The following is a 19,730-nucleotide window of genomic DNA, read 5'->3' on the forward strand; positions in this document are numbered from 1 at the left end:
CATATGCCAAAGAGTTTTTTAGATGTTCATCTGTTAGACTCATAAAACTTTTTGCTCTTAGGGTTTGTAAGTAAATACACAATAGGAAGAATTACTATGATTTTTTTTCAAATTTTACTAGATTTCAATTATTCTAATCATGCTTCATAGATGAGTAGAACATTTTGATGAAAAGATTTAGAGAGCAAAAAATATTTAGAGAGCTAATAGCTTGATTCAGGGTAATTGTTTGACTTACTCTACTAAATATCATTAAGTATATAATATAAAAATAGATGATATTTTCTACATGTGAAATCCTCAAATATAATTTGTTTTGCATTCTTAATAGCACTACAACTAGAGCTGAATGCAAGTAATATAAATAATACATACCAAAAAAATGATAGCAGATACTGTGACTTGCCGGTTTCCAAATGCTAGAAAGCAAGAAAAGAAGATGTAATGCAAACATTCATAATTTGGATTGCCACACTATAAACATAATTGAAGCAATGTTTATTGGATATTACTATCCTCTAATCCAGAGTACAGTTGTGTATGTAATTGACTTTTTGGGATAGCACGTTTGCAATCTAAAGGGATGAAAAAATTTTTGCTTTCAACATATACTTATTTCTTGTCACTTAATTATATTTAGAATACAAAAGGAATCTATTTTTAATTTGTATTATTAAGTTCTTTGAAGGCAGATTTAATCTTTCATTTCTCACCTTGAAACACATGATGTGGCATAATATATGATGGCACCCAATGATAACTGTTGTTTTTTAACATTTAACAACAACAAAAAACATGCTAATAAAAACTTTTATTTTTTGCATTGATATTTTATAATAGGTAATATTTTAAATGTTTTTTTATTTTTCATCTAAAAACAAATATATGAGGCAAGCATTAATGTTCTTATCTTAAAGTAAATAAAAATTTAGGTTACATGTTCCCAAATTATATATATAAGGAATAAAATAGAATTTTAGACACTGTCTTAAAGATACCTTTCTCATGGTAAAGAAGGTGGAATATACAAAAGTCCTAAAAATAAAATTTTCTGATAAACTCATCATCTGTATTAACAGTGGCTTTTCTTTTTTTTTTACTTTTATGTGTATGTGCATATAAATTGTATTATATAAACACACTTACACAATTATAATGTCTCATTTTAAATCTTGCATATTTTATAAGAATATATTTAAAGGCATTTCTAATATTATTAAACGTCCATGTAAAAGCTATGATAATATCTGTATCATAATGTATAATGTGGCTAGCTCTAAAAACATTCAATATTATGCTGCATATTTAGTGCTACTTTAATTTTTTGTATGATAAATAATACTACCTCAAACATCTTTCTTTATGTCTTTTATGGAAGTTCCAGTTCTATGGTCTAGAAATTTTAAGGATAATTTAGTCAAAAGTTATATAAGTGTCTATGCATGGACATAAGTACATATACATATATATACACACACATATATATATATATATCCATAAAGCATATATATAAAATATGTAGAAGTATTGAATGTTTTGTTTTTATAAAGTACATATATCTAATTATGAAATAAAATACATTAATACATTAATGGAAAAATTTTGGAAAACAGATAAAAATGTAAAGGGAAATAAAATACATTAAAATCCCATTATCCATGGTAAATCAGTTAAAACTCAGATTTTTCCCTTGGAAATATACATATTTGTTATACACTTTTTACAGGATTTTATAAAACACTTTTATAATCACTTATTCCTTCATATTATATTTGCCATATAACTAAGCAACATTTGCCATATAATTAAACATTCTTCTCTAGCTAAATCAAAATATATTTTTTTTGTTTATGCTACTTCTAGACAAAACTTTATTCATTCAATAATAGCTATTAGGCATTTATAGGACAGGCACTATAATGTGTGCTTGTGATAAAATCAGTTATAAACTAAGCCCAAAGCAACTCTTAATAAAAATTACTGTCTAACAAGGAAACAAATAATAATCACAAGATAACAAAGGGAAGTGTGCAACCCTGATAAGTGTTACTAAGAAAGGTTTATATAGTATTTAATGTAAGAGCTAAAATGAAGGATTTAATCAGGGAGATCAGGGAGGACTCTCAGTACATGGTTGAACTCTGATTTAGAAAATGAATAGATATTAAATAGACAAGAGAGCGGTTCAGAACATTTCATGTAGCAGGACAGTGAAAATATACCTAGTTTTCATTTTTTAATAAGAATAAATAATGATATGATAAAAACAGGTACGGGGCAAAGAGTATAATTTTTAAATATTTTTAGTGTTTATTTCCAAAAAACAAAGCTACAGAGAGTGTAATTTGAAACAAACTTTCTATAAAAAATTTTAGTCATCATTAAAACTTTCTCTAATTTTTTTTAAAGATTTTATTTCTTTATGTGTCAGAAAGAGACAGAGAGAGAGCAGAAGCAGGGGGGAGGGGCAGAAGAAGAAGCAGACTCCCCGCTGAGCAAGGAGCCCAATGCAGCACTCAGTATCAGGACCCTGGGGTGAAGACCTGAACCGAAGGCAGAGGCTCAACTGATTGAGTCACCCAGGCATCCCAAACTTTCTGTTTTATTTTTATAATTTTTATAATATTTTACATTTGGCAAGAAAGAGAAAAACAGGTTGTTTTTCTTTTATTGCTGCTGATATTAACATTTATGTATTAAGTTTTCTGAACATATGCATGCCAGTTTGCAGTTAATGGAATATTCTTGCCATTGGGAAGTTTTCAATTATCATAATTTGTTTCCTATTTACTTTAAAATATTTTCAAGAAGTATGAAAAATGACTTCCTTAATGGTATATATGGTGAAAATACATAATAATAATATGTAGTATTTTATTCGTTAGCATGTATAAATAATATCTAGTATTTTATTCAAGTTAGTGTGTGTACAGATGTTATTAATTTTATGCAGTCAAATCTGTTGAGAATAGGACTAGACATGATATTTGTTCACTTTCCAGTTGGAATCAGTATTGTAATGTTATATATGTTTTCACAGAATTTAAGTCCTACTTACATCTTATGCATTTAGAGACTTGAGCACAGTAAAATTAGACTTTCAGGGCCTCATTTTCCTAATCATAATCGGGGATATTAGCACTTACATAATAATGTTTCTTATTACAAAAGAAACAGAAATTTTACAATTATTGACAAACATTAAGTTTTCAATAAATATTTTGCATATGTTAATAACAATCAGCTTCTATTATTTTGTATCAGATACATGAATTTAGCATTGTCAGAGGCTCCTCTTAAACACCTGTGGAGCAAAAATATCGGTCTATTAATACTCTAACATTAGTAGGTACATCTTTTGATAAAATATTTTTTAAAAATGTTTTATATAATATTAAGAAAATTTCCCCTTCAATATTCATTGTTAATTGTTAGTATTTAGAAGAATTAAAGTTTTGAACATTGCAATGATTTACTTTTAGCACACTCAACTAGATTTGCTGATCTTAGTAAAGATTTTGTTGTTGGTACTTCAAGCACAGATATTAAGATGGTTTAACTTATTTTATAAAATTTAAAATAAAGCTTGACTACTCCATTCATTTCCATTTCAAACTTCATAAACCCCAGAAATAGACCACAAAAAATAACTGTCAATTAAATGTGAAACCTCCACCCTTGTAGCACCCTTGTAGCTCTGTGTGTGCCTTGAGGGCTGCAGTAAAAGCTGAGAAGAGAAAAGTCCAAAGCAAATAAAGAAATGGAATTCTTTGATGAGGACAGCTATTTTTGTTCACTTTTATGAAATGAAGATTTAGGTCTGGTCCATTGTGTTTTCCACCAAACTGCTTCATCTGAGTCAATGGTCAGTACATATAATAAAGTTATAAACAGAAACCAGTATGTTACAGAAACAAATTGCTTCTATTTTTCTTATTGAATTGCATTTAATATAATAATTACATAATTATTGTGAATTTTTAAAATCCTGACAGCTGATTTTATATGATTGATTTTGTGACTATATGGAATTTTTCTTTTTAATCTTCATTCTTTCATTTCACTATCTGTCATTTTGGAGGTTTACAATCAACTCATATTTTTGCTAGAGTTCCTATGGAGAGAAAATAAATCAAAGTATGTCTTTCAAGTTTGTTTTTTTAAGTCTACCTAAAAATGTAATAGAGTATGATACGGAAGCTATTAAAAATGACATTTTTTCTCATTATTTACTTCTTTTTTAAAGTGTGCCAGGTTGTTCATCATTTCTGTGTAGTGTAGAAGAGAGTTTTGATGTTGGCAATTTAGTATGTGTTTATTTAGAAAGAAATCCTACATACATGGTGGTGTATACTGTGGGTGATTAATGTAGTAGGCAATCCAAGAAGTAAATCCCCAATAAAAGGCACAGCCCTACAAATAAAACATAATAAAAGTTAGTGAATATATACAAAATCTATGATATCATTTGAAATCATCCCATATACTTATATGCCACATTGCAGCTTTTTCTTTGTATGAAAAATGGTATGTTCTAAGCAAGATAAATGAAATGCCTCCTCACCCAATAAAGTAGCATTTTACAAGTACCTATTTGATATCACTAAGGAAAGGCATTACTTTGCTCAACCCTTATTAATATAAATGGGTACTTAGGTTATAAGGCAAATGTAGCAATATATTTTAGAAATATTTTTCAAGAGTAGTCTGTGACTATCAAGTAATAAATATAAATGAAATAATAAAATAATAAAAAATGTATTACATAAAATATACTAATATTCATTTTCCAACATAAGTGAATAAGATAATGAATTATTTAATCGTTGGTAAAACATATCCTGATAGATTGTAAAGGGAAACATCCTAATTCAAAAAGTCCTAGGCTATAATACTGATCTTGTATTGATATGATAAATTTTAATATCTTCTGCCAGAATTGAAGCTAGTCTAAATGATTTTGGAGGTTTCTAAGAGTTTTGGAGTTTATTGTTTTATTACAGTGACAATAGAAAGACTTGTTGAAATTTTTACAAAACAGATATTTGTCAAAAAAGACAGGAAATTTTTAATAAGGAAATATTTCCTATTGAAAGCGAACTTTAAATCAGAAATTAAAATAAATTGGAATTAAAATTGGAAAATTGAATTGCAGCATGTCATTCAATGTACATTTCCATTTCCTTTTCATAAAACTTCCCATTTTCTTGACAGCTATATGATGGGATGGTTATTAACTCCTGCATCACCACTTTTGGAAGAGGAAACACACTGTCATCACACTGACAACTTTCATAAATACAGGGTGTGTTTTCATCATTGTTATCACACAGATGTATTTTTACATGAGGGTTCATATATGACATCCTTCCTCCTCAAGCGGCACTTAAACAATCTGAATTCAATGCTAAGTATTTCCATAATTAAAGATACCAGAGAATACATGGCTTGTAACAAAAGGACATGGCAAATCTTTTATGTAGGGTTATTGGTTGAACACAGCTCCAGTGAAACAGGTCACTCAGGAAGTGGCATCTCAGGAGTGGATGCTTAAGATATGCTGGCACAGTTGAACAGAAAATTCTAAGCATGAGGAAAATAAACATGATTTTGTTTCATTTTATGGATGACCCAATACACAAAATTTCTCAATAATAATTAAAATTACAAAACATATCAATCCCCACCTTTATCAAATTTTTCAAAGGTGTATGTCCTGCAGAAACTTTATGAACAAATAAGGTTTCCAAAAGATATCGGATATAGTGTATGCAATGACAGAAGCAAGCCAAGCTAGAAAGAAAATAAAACATGAACATATTAAGTTCCCTTCTAAAGGTCTGACTTGCCTTTACACATAAGACATTTTTTGTTAGTTGACTACAATATTATATTGATTAGGAAATATTTCCAATAAAAAACACTAATGTTTATTTTAATATTTTTATTCTAGAAATTTTCTAAATTTATTTCACAATAATAGTACTGTCACAACAGTCTCTATAAATTTACTTTTGGCGACATTCAAAATACCTTAAAATACTAGTCACAATCTATATGTTCACCCCTACCCGAGGAATAAATATATAATAATTATAAATGTACTCATATCAAAAAGTCTCATGAATGAAGCAGAAAATATACAAGTTTTTTTTGTATACCTGACACACAATATTACATTAATTTCAAGTGTATAACATGGTGATTTAACAAGTTTTACATTATGCTATGCTCCCCACAGTTGTAACTGTCATCTATCATCATACTTATAAAACCATTGTTTCTTTCCTATTAATGTTGCCCATGAGAAGTACATATTTTATTTTATTTTACTTTATTTTATTTTATTTTATTTAGTTTTATATCTTGAGCTCTTTATATATGAATTCACAACTTTATAATTTTAAGCTTCTTGTGATATTTCTAAATTTCCAGATTTCTTTTACTGTGATCATTATGAACTTATATTACCTCAACTTTAAGGTATACTTAGTTCTTTGTATATAAATTTGCAAGTTGGTGTGCATACATTATTTAACGTTACTTAAGAAATAGTTTCTTAAATGTAATCCACTTTAATTTGGTTTATAAACAAACTTTAAAATTATACCTGTGTCCCAGTTTATCTCCTCTTCATCTATAGGTACTAAATATATTACTTACTGTACCACTGGGTGACAGAATCTTCTAGAACTCTCTTTCATATCATATATATATGGGATCCTCAAATAAAAGAGGAGATATATAATCAGAGGTCCTGTGTATTCAGCCAAAAACACCTGAAAATAAGAAGGTGATTTAAATCAAAAAATAAACTTTTGTAGATATTATTAAGATTTATATATAAAGATAAACACGTCTATAGACTTAGCTTACTGAATGAACTGGTAAAAGTGCATGTAGCATTATCTATTCTTTAAATTGAATTATACTGGGTGCTAATATAATTCACAAGAAGTCTTCCTTGCAAGAACTAGCCAAGACTTAAGGAAAGGACAATTATAAATGGTGACTTTAAAATAAAAAATAAATATTGAAGCTAATAATTTCTTCATAAATAGAACACAGGAGTTTTTATTAACTAACCAAAGTATTATAAACATATCTCTTTGTGTCTCCCCAGCCCCATACACATTCCATGTTTTTATGTGAACTGTTCCTTATAACTGAATGGAATTGGGCTACAGTGACTTTTTTTTTAAATTTACATGGCCAGGTCATCTTGAATTTGTTTGATTTGACACTGATTCAAATTGAAATAATCTAGTTTTCTCTTCTGGAAATTTTAGACTTTAATTCTAATGAGTTTGAGTAGGTAGTTAAAAGGATTGCCTTCTGAATTCTGGAGCTGAGAGTCAACCATATATATGGAGAGATATATCTGATCTACAGAGAGATCTACAGAGAGATAATCCTAAGATTTGGAAAGATAATTGGAAACAAGGCTGTTTGATTGTGTAAAGATTCACAGGCTGACTGGCCTTCTGATAGTTTTCTAAATATTATGATGGTCCATTATTTAGTTTTGTTTTGATACTAAAACCAGGTTAAAGTCACTCTGGAATTCATACAGAGAAAGGAAAATAATTTATCTCTGAGTGTTCAAAGAGAAAGAATACAGACATGACAATGATAAATTCAACTGCCATTACTGCTTTGCTTTGTCTTTGCCAATTTTCATCATTTTCTAAGAAAGAAAACTTAAAGCTGCACACGTTTTACTCAAATATGCAGGTGTGCACATTGATTAGAAATTATATTCTTATTTCTCATGAGAACTTTGTATAACTACATAGTTAGATTATATGATATATATATGCATGTTTTATATACATAATTATATCTGTGTGTATATGTACACACAAGTATAAACATTTATATATGTAGATTTCTTAAGGTATATTTTTTCCATTTAATAGTATTGATCATCCCATTAGCCATGAAAGACTTTTACATGACGGTAAATATGCAGCATCTGATAAAGTCAGGGGAAAGCAACTTTTTACTGATAGACTATATTAATTTATGGCATGCAACATGCCTGATTATTCACATGTAAAGAAAAAAGTGTTTACCACTTTGAATGTCTGATAATAGAGTTCAGTTAATACTCTAGAATAATTAGAGTAATTATTTTATTAAAACAAAATATTTAAATATTTAAATATTTAAAAATAATTAAAATATTTATTTCAATGCCATCTGATCTAGTCAAGTTAATTTTGAGCAAATCCTCTAGTAATATATCAGTAATGAAAAATGTTATGAACAATAGTTAACCGTGACCACCTGTCATTCTTTATTAAGTTAATAAAAATGCTATCACAAATATGATGTTTCTTTGGATCAGGAAATTAAACTACAGTCTTATCTCCATCATACCCTAAAAATAAATCAGGAGAACCTGCTGGCTTACAGTAATATGTTCAGAGAGGCCCAGTATTTTATCACAAATATTGTTCATGTTGAAATATGGGGGTTAAAACAATACTAAAGTATGAAGGCGATATCCTGACCTGAAAGCAGTAGAGAATAAGAAATAACTTTTGGACAATGCATCTTTCAAAAAAAAGTATATTTGGGTGCAAATAGAAAAAAAAGGGAGAGCAATGTTTTATTAAACTTAGAAAGTAATCTGAAAATAGTTTTAGAATAAATAAAAACAATGACCAGATAGACAAATATTAATAAGACACACTTCTGAAAAAGGAATTTTTCTTCTCCTACTAAAAAGAAACAAATCCAAAACCAAAGCCAAATAAACAAATACGCCAGTTATAAGCCCTAACAAATCAGATAAATTTACAAAGACAAGAAGTCTGTTATAAACCAAAAGTTTAGTAGAAATTACATATTCAAAATGAGCAGATATACTTTCTTCTTACTTTGAATATATATATATATATAAAATACTACATTTAAATTCCAACTTATGTCCAATATGAAATTATTTTCATGTTTTTCCTTTATAGAATTATCACTGTATTAAACTAATGTGTTGCTTTAAATGTAAAATTTAAACTGATACTAGGCATAAGATACTAGGCATCCTAGGTAATTGAGATTTTTTTTTTTGGAACTCCTGTAGAATATTCAACTTGGGATATGTCCAAATTGAAAAAGGAAGAAGAGAATAAGATGTTTTAGAAATATAAATTGAAACACACAGCTGCAATTTTTGCAAACTGATTAGAATCTTTGTGCTTAGCCTGGGATTAATGCATTTCGTCCTCTCTTGAAAAAAATAAAACTTTTTAGTGCTATTATTATTGGGATGGTGTTGGCTTCACTTATTTTTTAAAATTACAACTGACAGTTGAAATCAAAATAAATTGCATATTTCACAGTTGCTGAAAATTACTGACAAAATAAAGTAGTGCCATCCTTAATCTTCTAATGATGGGAGAGCTATTAAAATTATGAGAGCATTTCTCAACAGTAATAGCACTTTGTACTGAATGAGAACTATTGAAGCTAACATAATACTAAAAGAAGTTTTTGTTTTGTTTCGTTTTAATTTAACCATTACATGAATGACATATAATGGAGAATTTTGTTCTAAATTATTCAAACCATTGTAATGAGATCAGCAAGAAAAGTTGATCGAAATGTTTTTCAGGGTTCAAAGAGCTACTGAGTCATTGAGAATTGAGAATTAGGATTTTTTAAACAGGACTCTAGAAAGTGATTGACTCTAGGATTTGAAGACTGACAACATCCTGAGAAGAAGACTAAATCTTTTGAGGGTGCCTGAGAATGAAGGGACAAAAATTGTTGGTTGGCATCTTTTAAGGACAGAAATGGCCTTATAAAATCTCTAGGATTTGGGTTAAGAGCCATGATGAAACAAAAATAGATCTGTCTTTACAGGTACTAAAGCTCAGCCTAAAATCATTTCAGTCAATTGGATTGATGTGATGTGGGTCAAATAATGCCCTTAGTCCATCTACAGGATGATAAATCAGTTTGAATAGAGGGTAACATGATCCTTGGCCTCAAGTTATCTTTACAGGTGGTTCATATATATTTTCCTGCACTAGGTCAGAAATATAAAAGTATAATAAGAGTAAAGATATTTTAATCAAATCCAAAGAAACAACAGACATTCAAAAGAGATAAACTGAAGGTCCACAGAGTAGAATTATCAGACACATACATTTAAAAAATGATCTTTTATATATTCAAACAAATAAAAAAACAAGGTTGAGTATTTCAGCAGATATTTGCAAACTCTGAGAAGAAAAATATGGAAATGTAATAGGAGTCCCAGGAGGAGAATGCAAAGAGAATAGTGGAAAACCAAATATTAAAGAGATTATGATAATTTTTCAAATTAAATATTTATACCAAACAGTAGACTCAGATAACCCTATAAACCCAAAACAAGATAAATAAGAACATAACTGTAACTGCGTGCATCATCGTCAAACAGTGATAATCAAACAAAAGACAAATTTAATATGAGCCAGAGAAAAGACACATCGTTTCAAAAGAGCATAGTGGACTTTTCAACAGAAGCATGGGAGTGAAAAATCAAAATTACAAAATTTTGTAAAGTGAAGACAAATATAACTGCCAATATGGAATTATTTTTTCCACAAAAAAATTTTCCCAAAATAGTTCAATAAATACATTTTCTTATGAACTGAGTTGAGAAAATTCACCAATGGCAGAACTAGAATAAATCACTAAAGATGTTCTTTAGGAAGAATGATAATGATCACAGATACAAGCTCAGCATTAGAAGAAATAACTAAATTAGAGTGAAAATGATAAATCTAAATAAATACTGGCCATATAAAATTATAGTAGTGGATTTTTACTTAACAGTACCTAGAAAATTAAAATATACCACAATAGAAGATTAGTCAGGAAGAGATTAAATATCATAAAGTCATTCAATTACCTATGAAGTATTTTCACATCAGTAAACATAAATAATTTCTATTTGTGTTCAACATTTTAAAGATGCACATTATAAGCTCTTGGGTAACCAGTAGAGTTGGCAAAAAAGAAGATATAGCCAAAATAACCAAGAGGCTAATAGAAAATGAAATATGACAATTAATCCCAGATGGGGAAAGACTATAAAACAGAACAAAAGAACTGTAGAACACAGGAAACAAAGATACTAATCTGGATGATAAAATTAAATATTTCTTTACAATAAAAATAGACTATGATTAAAATGTAAAACATAAAAAACTATTAAATTGTTAGAAGAAAACATAGGAGAAAACTCCCAGATCTATGGCAAGGCAAAGGATTCTTACATATGACAGCAAAGACAAAATCCTTAAAACACTGGCAACTTAAACTGCATTAAAATTGAAAACTTTTTGCACACACACACACAAAAAAAAGAAAGAAGGAAAGAAAGAAAGAAAGAAAAAGAAAAGAGAAAGAAAGAAAGAAAGAAAGAAAGAAAGAAAGAAAGAAAGAAAGAAAGAAAGAAAGAAAAAGAAAGAAAGAAAGAAAGAAAGAAAAAGAAAGAAAGAAAGAAAGAAAGAAAAAAAGAAAGCCACAAATCTCATTAAGAGAATGAAAAGACAAGCTAAAACTAGAGGAAATATTTGCAAACCACTTATCAGACAAAAGGCTTTATCTGGAATATAAAAGGTACTCTTAAAACTCAACAGTGTGTATCAGATAAATAAAAACTTATGTTTATACAAATACCTACACACAGATTGATAACAGCTTTATTTATTGTGAAATACTAAAAGCAAACCAAATACCTGTCAGGGGGTGAATGGATAAACAAACTGCTACGTTCATACAACCAGATACTACTCACCAATAAAAGGAACTGAGTATTGATACATGCAACAACCAGGATGGATCCCAAAAAGGCACTGTACTTAGAGAAAATTAAACATCAATCTCAAAAAAACAAACAAACAAAACCAAAACCAAAACAACAACAAAATAAACCCACCCATTTATTTCTGTTTATAGCATTTGCTACATGACAAAAATATAGAAATGAAGAACAGATTGGTTGTTGCCCTCGGATAGGGAAAAGAGTGTATAAATATAGAGATTAATATGACAGAGTTCCTTTGTGGGAATGGAACAATTGTGTATCTGACTGTGGTGGTAGATACCTGATTCTTTGCAAGGGATAAATTGCATAGAACTATAGGACAAACAGGAATGAACATAAAAATGGTGAAAAGTGAATCGGATTTTTGGTTGATAGGATCTATATAATGAGGATTATTTTTTTTAAATCTTTTTTTTTAAGATTATTTATTTATTTATTTATTTGAGAGAGAGAGAATGAGAGATAGAGAGCTCGAGAGGGAAGAGGGTCAGAGGGAGAAACAGACTCCCCGCTGAGCAGGGAGCCCGATGTGGGACTCGATCCCGGGACTCCAGGATCATGACCTGAGCCGAAGGCAGTCGCTCAACCAACTGAGCCACCCAGGCGCCCTATATAATGAGGATTATTATATTAACCCACTATCCTATTTTTCAATAAGTTCAATGAGGCAAATATTTTCTTAATATTCTGTGACAGCACACTCTTACTTCATGAAAAATATTATTAAAATCTTATTTTTGACCTTGCTAAAGAGATTGTCTCCAAAAAAACAAAAAAACAAACAAAAAAGCCCAACCCTAGGAGAACGCTTTTATTATAGAAGCACATTTTAATATCTTATAAATGTACAATGTTATAAGTGGTAAATATTGCTTTTATTGTATAATTTAGTAGACACAAAGTGGGTATGACTGCAATGTAATGTGTATATTTTTAGCATTTAATAAGACTGATTCATTTGGAACAAAAGATTGTGTGAAACATAGGGTTGATTTAAAAATATTCACCCTATTTCCAGAGTTCTCTTTGTCAACTAGACTTTCCTTTCAAATAAGCTATAATTTTCTAGTACAATTGTCCTAGAATTCCACCTTAACAATTTCTCTGCTCAGTGCTTATCCAAGTGATGCAGCTGGAATTTCTAATGAACTCACCATTAATGCCACTCGTCCTGACAAAACTTCTGTAGACAGAATTCCCTTTTCCTCATAAATGTGGACAAAGACTTTGAATATTTTAACCTTTGAAGATCAGAATGTGCTTGTCTAAAATCTCCTTTAGTAAAGGTCTGTTGATATCACATTTAAGCATTAAATCCTTTGCTTACATAATGCATGCATTAATAGGCTGTTTTATAAATACTATACTTAACAAGGATTCAGAATACTCTAAACTCAGTTTTTTTGTGCCACAAATTAGTACTCAAAAACTCAACCAAGGAACTTTGAAAATTAAAGCAACTATTTAAGCAATAACAATGAAATATAAATAATGAACTAAATACAGGAAGATAATGTATATTAAAGGACAGATTGTCAGAAAAATAAAAGATGTGACAATATTTTTATAAATGCAGACTTGAATTACTCTATTTGAGAATTAAATAATAATGAATAAATTGTCCTGCATTTGCAATAATTTTAAAAATTGAATGTTTATAGGGACAACTTAAAGTACTGTGTTTGATAATATTGATTGTTAATGATGGCAAAAGGAAAGCTATCTTAATATAGAAAATATTAAAAGTGCAATACATCAAAATCCTAGAGGAGAACATAGACAGTAACCTCTTTGACATCGGCCACAGCAACTTATTTCAAGATACATCACCAAAAGCTAGTGAAACAAAAGCAAAAGTGAACTTTTTGGACTTCATCAAGATAAAAAGCTTCTGCACTGCAAAGGAAGCACTCAACAAAACACAGAGGCAACCCACAGAATGGGAGAAAATATTTGCAAATGACACTACAGATAAAAGGCTGGTATCCAAGATCTATAAAGAACTTCTCAAACTCACCACCCAAAAAACAAATAATCAAGTCTAAAAATGGGCAGAAGACATGAACAGACACTTCTTTTGGAGCCATACAAATGGCTGACAGACACATGAAAAAATGTTCATCATCATTAGCCATCAGGGAAATCCAAATCAAAACCACATTGAGATACCACGTTACACCAGTTAGAATGGCAAAAATTGACAAGACAAGAAACAACAAATGCAGGAGAGGTTGTGGAGAAACGGGAACCCTCTTACACTGTTGGTGGGAATGCAAGTTGGTACAGCCACTTTGGAAAACAGTGTAGAGGTTCCTCAAAAATTAAAAATAGAGCTACCCTATGACCCAGCAATTACACTACTGGGTATTTACCTCAAAGACACAGATGTAGTGAAAAGAAGGGCCATATACACCCCAGTGTTTATAGCAGCAATGTCTGCAATAGCCAAACTGTGGAAGGAGCTGAGATGCCCTTCAACAGATGAATGGATAAAGACAATGTGGTCCATATATATACATTGCAATACTAATCAGCCATCAGAAAGCATGAATACCCAATGTTTACATCAAGATGGGTGGGACTGGGGGCGCCTGGGTGGCTCAGATGGTTAAGCGTCTGCCTTCGGCTCAGGTCATGATCCCAGGGTCCTGGGATCCAGTCCCGCATTGGGCTCCCTGCTCAGTGGGGAGCCTCCTTCTCCCTCTGCCTCTCTCTCTCTCTGTCTCTGTCTCTCATGAATAAATAAAGAAAATGTTTTTTAAAAAAAAGATGGGTGGGACTGGGGGAGATTATGCTAAGTGAAATAAGTCAAGCAGAGAAAGTCAATTATCATATGGTTTCACTTATTTGTGGAACATAAGGAATAGCATGGAGGACATTAGGAGAAGGAAGGGAAAAACGAAGGGGGGAATCGGAGGGAGAGATGAGCCATGAGAGACGATGGACTCTGGGAAACAAACTGAGGGTTTTATAGGTGAGGGGGTGTAGGGGGATGGGTTAGCCTGGTGATGGGTATTAAGGAGGGTACGTACTGCATGGAGCACTGGGTGTTACACCAAAACAATGAATCATGGATCAAAAACAATGGTGACTAACATAACATAAGAAAATAAAATTAAATTAAAAAAGTGCTATCCCGGAGGAGCAAGATGGCGGAGGAGTAGGAGACCTAAATTTCATCTGGTCCCAGGAATTCAGCTAGAGATCAAACCATTCTGAATACCTACGAACTCAACAGGAGTTCAAAGAAAAGAATAGCAGCAACTCTCTGAATAGAAAAGCGACCACTTTATGGAAGGTAGGAGGTGCGGGGAAGTGAATCCGTGGTGATATTTGGGAAGATAGGCGGCGGGGGATGGGGCCTCCAACAACCGCTACTGGCAGGTGATAGAGCAGCAGAGCACAAAATCAGAAATTTTGGAAGTCCGGCCTGCTGAGGGACGTTGCTCAAGTGGCTAAGTGGGGGGGTGGAACACTCTCTGGGAAAGCGTGGTCTCAGGACCTTCAGGGTCACAGAAAGACTGGGGGTACCTGAATGCAGCAGAGCTCCCAGAGAGAATTAGTGATATAGAAGACCAAATGATGGAAAATAAAGAAGCTGATAAAAAGAGAGATAAATAACTACTGGATCATGAGGGCAAAATTCGATAAAAAAAAGTGATACCATTAGGCAAAACAATATTAGAATAATTGGGATCCCCGAAGAAAAAGAAAGAGAGAAAGGGGAAGAAGGTACATTGGAGGAAATTATAGCAGAGACCTTCCCTAATTTGGGGAAGGAAACAGGCATCAAAATCCAGGAGATACAGAGAACCCCCTCAAAATCAATAAAAACAGGTCAACACCCCAACATCTAATTTTAAACTTACAAGTCTCACAGACAAAGAGAAAATCCCGAAAGAAGCTGGAGACAAGAGATCTGTAACCTACAATGGTACAAACATTCGATTGGCAACAGACGTATCCACAGAGACCTGGCAGGCCAGAAAGGACTAGCATGATATATTCAGAGAACTAAATTAGAAAAATATGCAGCCAAGAATACTATATCCAGCTAGGCTGTCATTGAAAAGAGAAGGAGAGATAAAAAGCTTCCCGGACAAACAAAAACTAAAGGAATTTGCAAATACAAAACCAGCCCTACAAGAAATATTGAAAGGGGTCCTCTAAACAAACAGAGAGCCTAAAAGTAACATAGACCAGAAAGGCACACAGACTGGGAGTACAGTACAGATACACTAACAGTCATCTTACAGGCAATACAATGGCACTAAATTCATATCTTTCAATAGTTACCCTGAATGTAAACGGTCAAAATGCCCCAATCAAAAGACACAGGGTATCAGATTAGATAAAAAAACAAGACCCATCAATATGCTGTCTGCAAGAGACTCATTTTAGACCCAAAGACACCTCCAGATTGAAACTGAGGGGGTGAAAAACAATTTACCCTGCTAACGGACATCAAAAGAAAGCTGGGGTGGCAATCCTTATATCAGACCAATTAGATTTTAAACCAAAGACTATAATAAGAGATGAGGAGGGACACTATATCCTACTTAAAGGGTCTATCCAAAAAGAAGATCTAACAATTGTAAATATCTATGCCTCTAACATGGGAGCAGCCAATTAATAAGAGCATAAAAACACATTGACAACAATACAATCATAGTGGGGGACTTTAACACCCCCCCTCACTGAAATGGACAGATCATCTAAGCAAAAGACCAACAAGGAAATAAAGACCTTAAATGACACACTGGACCAAACGGACTTCACAGATATATAGAACATTCCATGACAAACAACAGAATACACATTCTTCTCCAGTGCCCATGGAACATTCTCCAGAATAGATCAAATCCTAGGTCACAAATCAGGTCTCAACTGGTACCAAAAGATTGGGATCATTCCCTGTATATTTTCAGACCACAATGCTTTGAAATTAGAAGTCAATCTAAGAGGAAGGTCAGAAAGAACTCAAATACATGGAGGTTAAAGAGCATCCTACTAAAGAATGAATGAGTCAACCAGGAAATTAAAGAAGGATTTAAAAAAATTCATGGAACCAAATGAAAATGAAAACACAACTGTTCAATATCTTTGGGATGCAGCATAGGCAGTCCTAAGAGGAGTGTATATAGCAATACAAGCCTTTCTCAAAAAACAAGAAAGGTCTCAAATACACAGCCTAACCCTATCCAAAAAGGAGCTGGAGAAAGAACAGCAAATAAAGTCTAAACCCAGCAAGGGAAGAGAAACAATAAAGATTAGAGCAGAAATCAAAGAAATAGGAACAAAAAGAACAGTAGAACAGATCAATGAAACTAGGAGCTGGTTCTTTGAAAGAATTAAAAGATTGACAAACCCTTAGACTTAACAAAAGAAAAGAGAAATGACCCAAATAAATAAAATCATGAATGAAAGAGGAGAGATCATAACCAACAACAAAGAAATACAAACAATTATAAGAACATATTATGAGCAGCTATATGCCAGCAAATTAGATAACCTGGAAGAAATGGATGCATTCCTAGAGATGTATCAACTACCAAAACTGAACCAGGAAGAAATAGAAAACCTGAACAGACTTATATCCACTAAGGAAATTGAGCAGTCATCAAAATCTCCCAGAAAACAAAAGCCCAGGGCCAGATGGCTTCCCAGGGGAATTTTACCAAACATTTAAAGAAGAATTAATATCTATTCTTCTGAAAATATTCCAAAAAATAGAAATGGAAGGAAAACTTTCAAACTCGTTTTATGAGGCCACCATTACCTTGACCCCAAAACCAGACAAAGACCCCATCAAAAAGGAGAATTACAGACCATTACCCCTAATTAATATGGATGCAAAAATTCTCACCAAAATACTAGCCAGTAGGATCCAACAGTACATTAAAAGGAATATTCACCACGACCAATTGGGATTTATGCCTGGGATGCAAAGTTGGTTCAACATCCTCATATCAATCAATATGATGCAATACATTAATAAAAGAAAGAACAAGAACCATATGATCATCTCAATAGATGCAGAAAAAGCATTTGACAAAGTACAGCATCCTTTCTTGATCAAAACTCTTCAGAGTATAGGGATAGAGGGTACATACCTCAATATCATAAAAGCCATCTATGAAAAACCCACAATGAATATCATTCTCAATGGGGAAAAACTGTGAGCTTTCCCCCTAAGGTCAGGAACACAGCAGGGATGTCCACTCTCACCACTGCTATTCAACATAGTATTAGAATTCCTAGCCTCAGCAGTCAGACAACAAAAAGAAATAAAATGCACCTGAGGCGGCAAAGAAGAAGTCAAATTCTCAGTCTTTGCAGATGATATGATACTTTATGTGGAAAACCAAAAGACTCCACCCCAAAACTGCTAGAATGCATACAGGAATTCAGTGAAGTGACAGAATATAAAATCAGTGCACAGAAATCAGTCGAATTCCTATACACCAACAACAAGACAGAAGAAAAATAAATTAAGGAGTCGATTCCATTTACAATTGCATCCAAAACCATAAGATACCTAGGAATAAATCTAACCAAAGAGGCAAAGAATCTGTACTCAGAAAACTATAGAATACTCATGAAAGAAATTGAGGAAGACCCAAAGAAATGGAAAAACATTCCATGCTCATGGATTAAAAGAACAAATATTGTGAAGATGTCAATGCTACCTAGAGCAATCTATATATTCAATGCAACCCCCATCAAAATACCATCCACTTCTTTCAAAGAAATGGAAAAAATAATCCTAATATTTGTATGGAACCAGAAAAGACCCTGAATAGCCAGAGGAATGTAGAAAAAGAAAAGCAAAGTTGGTGGCATCACATCCGGACTTCCAGCTCTATTACAAAGCTGTCATCACCAAGACAGTATGTTACTAGCACAAAAACAGACACATAGATCAATGGGACAGCATAGAGAGCCCAGAAATCGACCCTCAACTCTATGGTCAACTAATCTTTGACAAAGCAGGGAAGAATGTCCAATGGTAAAAAGACAGTCTCTTCAACAAATGGTGTTGGGAAAATTGGACGGTTACATGCAGAAGAATCAAACTGGACCATTTCCTTACACCACACAAAAATATATTCAAAATGGTTGGAAAACCTAAATGTGAGACAGGAGTCCATCAAAATCTTAAAGGAGAACACAGGCAGCAACCTCTTCGACCTCAGCTGCAGCAATTTCTTCCTAGTAACATTGCCAAAGGCAAGGGAAGCAAGGCAAAAATGAACTATTGGGACCTCATCAAGATAAAAAGCTTTTGCCCAGCAAAAGAAAAAGTCAACAAAACCAAAAGACAGCCAACAGAATGGGAGAAGATACTTGCAAATGACATATCAGATAAAGGGCTAGTAACCAAAATCTATAAGAAACTTATCAAGCTCAATACCCAAAGAACAAATGATCCAATCAAGAAATGGGCAGAAGACATGAACAGACATTTTTCCAAAGAAGACATCCAATTGGCCAACAGGCACATGAAAATGTGCTCAGCATTGCTCAACATCAGGGAATTCCAAATCCAAACCTCACTGAGACACCACCTCACACCAGTCAGAATGGCTAAATTTAACAAGTCAGGAAACGCCAGATGTTGGCGGTAATGCAGAGAAAGGAGAACCCTCCTACACTGTTGGTGGGAATGCAAGCTGGTGCAGCCCCTCTGGAAAACAGTATGGAGGTTCCTGAAAAAGATGAAAATAGAGCTAACCTATGACCCAGCAATTGCACTACTGTGTATTTACCCCAAAGAAACTGATGTAGTGATCCCAAGGGGTACATGCACCCTGATGTTTATAGCAGCAATGTCCACAATAGCCAAACTGTGCAAAGAGGTGAGATGTACATTGACAGATGAATGGATAAAGAAGATGGGTAT

At 32.4% G+C, this 19,730-nt stretch overlaps 1 protein-coding gene across 3 annotated transcripts in view; it reads right to left on the minus strand.

Moving 5' to 3' along the window:
• Positions 1-19,730, minus strand: part of TECRL (trans-2,3-enoyl-CoA reductase like) — a 111,996-nt gene that overhangs the window by 22,896 nt on the left and 69,370 nt on the right. For all 3 annotated transcript variants that reach the window (XM_025887752.2, XM_073891167.1, XM_073891168.1), the window contains exons 5-8: positions 6,664-6,779; positions 5,688-5,793; positions 4,341-4,413; positions 376-419 (exon numbers count right to left, since the gene is read on the minus strand). In XM_025887752.2, the coding sequence (XP_025743537.1) occupies positions 376-419; positions 4,341-4,413; positions 5,688-5,793; positions 6,664-6,779 (339 nt within the window). The remainder of the gene's footprint in view (positions 1-375; positions 420-4,340; positions 4,414-5,687; positions 5,794-6,663; positions 6,780-19,730) is intronic.

Source organism: Callorhinus ursinus, unplaced genomic scaffold (genome assembly GCF_003265705.2).
Source record: "Callorhinus ursinus isolate GAN/ISIS: 27379988/994484 unplaced genomic scaffold, GSC_fseal_2.0 scaffold4, whole genome shotgun sequence".
In the NCBI taxonomy this organism is placed as follows: Eukaryota; Metazoa; Chordata; class Mammalia; order Carnivora; family Otariidae; genus Callorhinus; species Callorhinus ursinus.